Source organism: Rattus norvegicus, chromosome 4, assembly GCF_036323735.1.
Source record: "Rattus norvegicus strain BN/NHsdMcwi chromosome 4, GRCr8, whole genome shotgun sequence".
In the NCBI taxonomy this organism is placed as follows: Eukaryota; Metazoa; Chordata; class Mammalia; order Rodentia; family Muridae; genus Rattus; species Rattus norvegicus.
This window is the reverse complement of record NC_086022.1, coordinates 72355806-72362364: the sequence shown is the minus strand read 5'-3', so window position 1 is coordinate 72362364 and position 6559 is coordinate 72355806. Positions and strand designations below refer to the sequence as shown.

The following is a 6559-nucleotide window of genomic DNA, read 5'->3' as shown; positions in this document are numbered from 1 at the left end:
CTCCGAGGACTTCCTAAGGGTTGTCCCACCTCCCAGCCAAAGTGAGTCTTGTACCGGTGGTTAGCACTGGCCTCAGTGGTTTCCCTACAGGGATAGATCAGAGCAGGTGATGAGCATCTGCCATCAAAGCCACCTAGGCAGCCAGCATGGCTCTGTTAACATCTCCTGTGTTGTTCTCACTGGTTACAGTTAAAGGCATTTTGAATTCCTCCAGTGACTTATTGATGCAACTCATTGATTTCTGGCCACTAAAGAGTCCTTCTAGGTCTGTTACCCAACAATGAACTATTAAACAAAATGTTCGATGCAGGCAGGCATTTACGGAATGGAATAGTATAAATCAAAAGTTACTGCCTAGTCTTGAAGCATCTCTCCAATGTTGTCATGAGAAGGAAAGGAGAAGGTATAGGGTTGGTAGAAGATCCAAGGGCAGATATAGAGCCCTCCCTCTCTAAAAGGCAAAATTATGAACCATCTCGGCATTTGGGAAAATAATTCCAATAAGAGAAAGAAAAGTTTGATTCTTGATCTGATAGGAAATTTGTTGCTATAGTGGAATTTTCACCCTGGATTTTATCTAGATTGGACTTTGAATGAAGACTCGTATCATGGGAGATTATAAGCACTTTGGCTTGACCAAAGAGTTGTATGGTATCTAATCGCATAGCCACATTCTTATTTCCTTGGTCCCTGATTTTAAAAACCATCACCACAAACAGTTTTATGTTCAGTCTGAATAATTCAATAGGAAACCCTGTGACCAATAATACTATCTGACCTATAACTTTCTCAGGCATGCATAGAATGCAGGAAGACCAAATACTTTATTTTTACTTTTTTTGTGGCTTTGAACTATAATGTATGAATCTTAACTTGTCATAAGCCTTTAGGACTACAAGATATTGTAATGCTCACTAAATCTAACACTTTCACTCTGCAGATGAACGTGCACACTTCACATATGGCAGCTAACCAGATGATGTGTCAATGGAATTTAATACATGGTGCAAGCATGTCTTACCATAATCTCAAACATATCTTCAAAGAAACAGAAATATTAGTTGTTTCTTTACTTCTACTTTATATCTATATAGGAGTATTTGTGCTCCCATGTAAAATACATCTATTGTTTGCTGGCATAGGCAGTCTCTCTTTAGTTAGTGGGATGCTACTGAAGCTTCCTATGTAACAAAGGAGCTTAACAACTTGCTGTCTCTAGCTCGCCTGCCTGGGTGAGCTTCTAGAGAGAGGGTCCTCTTTCGATAGTACCTGGAGCTCATGCTCCTCCCACTGACGAGGCCCTGCCATGCTCTCATCAACTGTTTATGAAATAGGAAAAGTGGATGAAATTCTTCTCTAATTGTCCAAAAGAACTCACAGCAAAGTCATCTATCAAGAATAAAAGTTTAGCTGGGGTCTAAAATGGAAGAAAAAGATAGGGAGTTGGCGCTGTGTGCAATGGGCATTGTGTATGGATAGTCTAACTTAATTTCTGCAATGTATTGAAGCAGGAATTCTGTTATTGGGCTTAGGCACTGTGGTTTATTGCAGATTGTCTTAAAGCCACATCCTGTTAACTTTCTGACCTTAAAAGCACTTGTTCCTACCTGTCACTTGTCTTCATATTGGTGGACAGATTTGGCCTCAGTACTGTAGGCTTTCTGAGTGTAAGGATCACGCCTTTTAAGATTTTACTGAGTACGTGGCTGAAACAAATTTATATCTATTAGTTTATCTGATATATATTCAAAAACTCCAAGGAAATGTGTCATCATCCACACATTTCAGATGAAGAATCTGAAGTTATGGCGGTCAGGTGATTCATTCATGAAACAGGTAGACCACAACGCAGATTTCCTAACTTTTCATTCAAAGCTTTGCCTACTCTCCACATCTATTGGTATCTCAGAATACCTTCCTGAGACCTCCATCTAAGATGCCCAGAAGTCCCCTTCCATGAGTCATATCTGACCAAAGACACTTCTGTCTGTCAGGCAGACTGCCTTTATCTTGGTCCCTAGGTAGATCTAAGACAGAGACAGACAGCCTCTCCCAGGCCCTTGGATTCCCTGTGCATAAGATGAAGGAAATTCTGACTCCTTGCTCTGTGGTTCCTTTCATCTCTACATTTTTTTGACCACATTTTTTTGGGAGGGAATCTGAATCCCTCATTCCAATCTGAAAGTGAAAATTCTGTCTGTAAGTAATAAGTGGCCTCAGATTGGTAATAAGTCTAATGAATCACTCCCTCTGCTGACTCAGAGGACAAGCTTCGCAGACTGTCACAGGCTCCCTGGGCAGCGTTCAGAATCCCAACCAGCATCTCCCTAGGATCTGACCCTATCACCAACCTCTAACACTGAGAATCTAACGCCCCCTCTCCTGGTTTCCATAGAGATACCTTCTAGCCAGAGGCACCTTCATGGTGAGAATGGAAATAAGGTAAAAGAGGATAACGGGGTTACTTTGATCAAAGAATGTTATATATGTAAGTAAAGCTGGAAAAGAATGAAATATACACTTTGGATCAGAGCTGTGGGGAGGCCAGGGACCTGCTCTATCTTAGAATACTCTTCTCCCACTCCAACAATTAGGGCTCCAGCCACTGTTGGCAGACAGGGAGATCAGAATGGAATTATGCTCTTCGGACCGCTTATAGTTGAAGCTGTGTCTCTAATCTGGTTGGTTGCCATAATCTTGATACACTGAATGTCCTCTAGTTTGCTACAATGATTTAGGTATAATGAAGTCATTCACCTCCAAAGAATATACCAAGGTCCAATTTTTAAATTTTCTTATTTTATTCTGTGAAACCTCTGATGTTTTTTTTTTTTATTAACTTGAGTATTTCTTATATACATTTCGAGTGTTATTCCCTTTCCCGGTTTCCGGGCAAACATCCCCCTCCCCCCTCCCCTTCCTTATGGGTGTTCCCCTCCCAACCCTCCCCCCATTGCCGCCCTCCCCCCATAGACTAGTTCACTGGGGGTTCAGTCTTAGCAGGACCCAGGGCTTCCCCTTCCACTGGTGCTCTTACTAGGATATTCATTGCTACCTATGGGGTCAGAGTCCAGGGTCAGTCCATAAATGCACACTTCATATCAAAAGGAAGTATTTCATCCAGGTGAGTTGAAAAACTGGGTTAAGCTTTCTTCCAAGCCCTTTCTTCCCCCATCCCCACCCACATTTCTACTCAAACTCTTCCATCCCTCGTACTTGTTTGCTCTACCTCCATATCACCTGTGCCCTACCATCTCGCCCCCTTTACCGCCTCCTCCCAAAAATCCCCTTCCTATCTTCTTGGCCTCTATAGGTAGTTAAAAACGTGAAGCTGAAGCTTCAAAACTAATACACACAAAAGAGAAATGACATGGGAGGCCTGTGTGACCTCACTCAATATTTTTTTTAATTTCATCCATTTATCTGAAAGTTTATAATTTTATTTTTCTTCAGAGCAAAATATAATTTTACTGTGTATGATCTCACATTGTATAATTATACTGTATATATGTACCACACTGTCATTATCCATTCATTTCTTAATGTATTTCTAGGCTTATTCTATTTCCCAAACATTATAAATTAAGAAACAATAAGCTTGGTGCATCGCCCCCAACTCAAGCAAATAATCCCTTCATTGATGCTCATGACAGGAACCCTAATTCATTGCAGAAGGTCACATACACATGAGGAAGACACATGAAAGTGGGAGGCAGAAGGACTCAAGGAAAAAAAAGGAGTGGGTAGGTATAAAAAAGACAAGAAAGGATAGTAACAAGGGGGGGGTTGATCAAAGAATGTTATATATGTGAATGAAATTGAAAAAGAATCGAGTAAAACAATAAAATAACATTGAGCAAAAGAATAAATAAAGTATAGATCTGGAAAGATAAATACTAGAAAGAAATACACCTAAAATTTGGAATTAAGTATCTGATGACACTAACTTTATACAAGGAACAGTTAACCACCATAAAAGGCAATGACCTAGTACAAACTCAGACAGAAAAGGAGATTCACCATAGTGGAAAAGGTCAAGACCGTTCCAAACCCTCACGCTCAGCATCAATATACATGCCACTGTTCACCAAAATCTCTCAGCAACTACTGTATTATTGCTTACTTAGATATCTTTAAAATACACAATATACATTGCATATTATTGAGATATAAGGAATATCCACCAAAATTAAAATTTACTTAACTAAGTCCTAACCTTGTATTTATCCATAGTGCTTAGCACAAGTATACTTATTTTTATCTTTTTAAATTAATCTCTATATTATAAGAGCCAAGAAAGAATGACCAATGTCTCTGTCTTTGTGCTCATGGACAGGAACAAAATGCCCTGCACATTTCCTGGAACAATCAGCTTCTTAACACATGTTCATCTCAGGGACATAAGCTTCCTCAACACAGATTCATGAAACTAAGAGCATTTGAGAGGACTCCATGCAAGGCCATGACCTAGACTTGCAAGAAGCGTGGATAACAATAGAACTGGGATGTTGGAAATGATGCTGGCAGTCATGAAAGCATGCTTATTCTTTTCTTGTGTTTGATCGGAAGACATGACCACTGATCCACCACATTATACAATGTACTTTTTTTGTCCTGATAACTTTCAGTACTACCTTGCCCTTGCCCTTGCCCATGCCCAAGTCTTTAATTTTACTAGATGTTAATTTTCCCTTACTGTTTCTTTATATCTGTGATAACTTTTTCTTTTCCTCCACCCCTATTATGGATCATATTTCCTTCTACATTGATTGATTACTTATAATTGCTATGGCAAAAGATGCTAGATATAAATTAATGGCCAAATCAGGGGTATTAACCTTCAGAAATTGATACTTTAGTATGAGAAGCCAAGTCTCCCTTTCTGCTTTAGTTGTCTGCTTGTTTGAGAAAGAGTTTCATTGAGCCCCTACTGGCCTCAAATTCCCTTTTGTAGCTCAGACTGTTCTTGATCTCTGATACATTTGTCTCCAACTTCCCCACGATAAGATTACAGGAAGTGCCACCATGCCTATCTGTAGTTTCTCCCTTGTCCAACACCCTCTCTGCTTTTTTTTTTTCTTTTTTCTTTTCAGGAGAATAAATTCATTGTCTCTATTATTTCCTCCCCTAACCACCTAGATTAAAAATAAAAGGCTATGTCCCACCTCTTATTCCAGTAGTAGCCTAGGACTAAGTGCACAATGTGAAATGATATTTTAACTTGCCTGTCCTTGATTCTACTTCCTATACTTCTGGCCAGCTGGGCCAGCTGCTCCATGGGAGAAAACATGACCTGGGTTAGTGAGTTTATCCTCATGGGTCTCTCCAGTGACAAACACATCCAAGCTGGACTCTTTGTCCTCTTTGGGGTCACCTACCTGCTGACTCTGCTGGGCAATGGGCTCATTGTCCTGCTCATTGCACTGGACCCACGACTCCACCTGCCCATGTACTTCTTCCTCTGTCACCTGTCAGTGGTAGACATCTGCTATACCTCCAGTGGGGTCCCCCAGATGCTGGCACACTTCCCCATGGAGAAGAAGACCATCTCTTTTGCTCTATGTGGGACCCAACACTTCTTCGCTCTGGCCCTAGGAGGAACTGAGTTCTTGCTGCTGGCTGCCATGGCCTATGACCGCTATGTGGCTGTCTGTGATCCACTACGGTACACAGTGGTGATGAGCCCAAGGCTCTGCATGGGACTAGCAGGTGTCTCTTGGTTTGTGGGTTTAGTTAATTCTGCTGTGGAGACAGCGGTCACCATGCGCCTTCCTACCTGTGGGCACAATGTGCTCAACCATGTGGCCTGTGAGACACTGGCACTGGTCAGGTTGGCCTGTGTGGACATCACCCTCAACCAAGTGGTGATTCTGGCCTCTAGTGTGGTGGTGCTGCTGGTGCCCTGCTGCCTGGTCTCTCTGTCCTATGCCCACATTGTGGCTGCCATCATGAAGATCCGCTCTACCCAGGGACGCCACAAAGCCTTTGAGACCTGTGCCTCCCACCTGACTGTGGTCTCCATGTCTTATGGGATGGCCCTCTTCACCTACATGCAGCCCAGTTCCACAGCCTCTGCTGAGCAGGACAAGGTGGTGGTGATCTTCTATGCTTTGGTCACCCCTATGCTGAATCCTCTCATCTACAGTCTGAGGAACAAGGATGTAAAGGCTGCTTTCCATCAAGTTCTGAAGAAGAACTTTGAGTCAAAGAATTAGAAAAAAAATGTCATTTAAAAAAGTCTCCTGCTGAAGATTATGAACACATTTAATAGATGGATCATGTGTATTTCCTACACACCAATGCCTGTCACTGAATTTACTCTCCCAATCCTGGTCAGTATTGGGGTATACGAAGTTCACAAAACCTGTCCTTAAGCGTGCCCGTGTTTGTATGTAAGGGAATAGTTATCAGTACCTAAATCTATGTGATGCTCCTATGTAATAGGAGCAGAATTTTACCTCCAGTCTTTAATGTGGCTTAGTTCAAAGAAAACAAATTACAGCAACATTAAGGTGTAAATACCGTGTAGAAAGTTAAATGAAATATGTGCATTTTCTTA

General features: G+C 41.5%; 1 protein-coding gene across 1 annotated transcript; it reads left to right on the top strand.

The window, feature by feature from the left end:
- Positions 1-5276: 5276 nt before the first annotated feature.
- Positions 5277-6215, top strand: Or2r3b (olfactory receptor family 2 subfamily R member 3B). The gene has a single exon (NM_001000853.1). It carries the CDS (start codon positions 5277-5279, stop codon positions 6213-6215), a length of 939 nt encoding a protein of 312 aa, NP_001000853.1.
- The last annotated feature ends 344 nt before the right edge of the window (positions 6216-6559 follow it).

Coding starts and splice junctions, on each gene's coding strand:
- Or2r3b (NM_001000853.1), top strand. CDS start 5,277: ATGGGAGAAAACATGACCTGGGTTAGTGAGTTTATCCTCATGGGTCTC.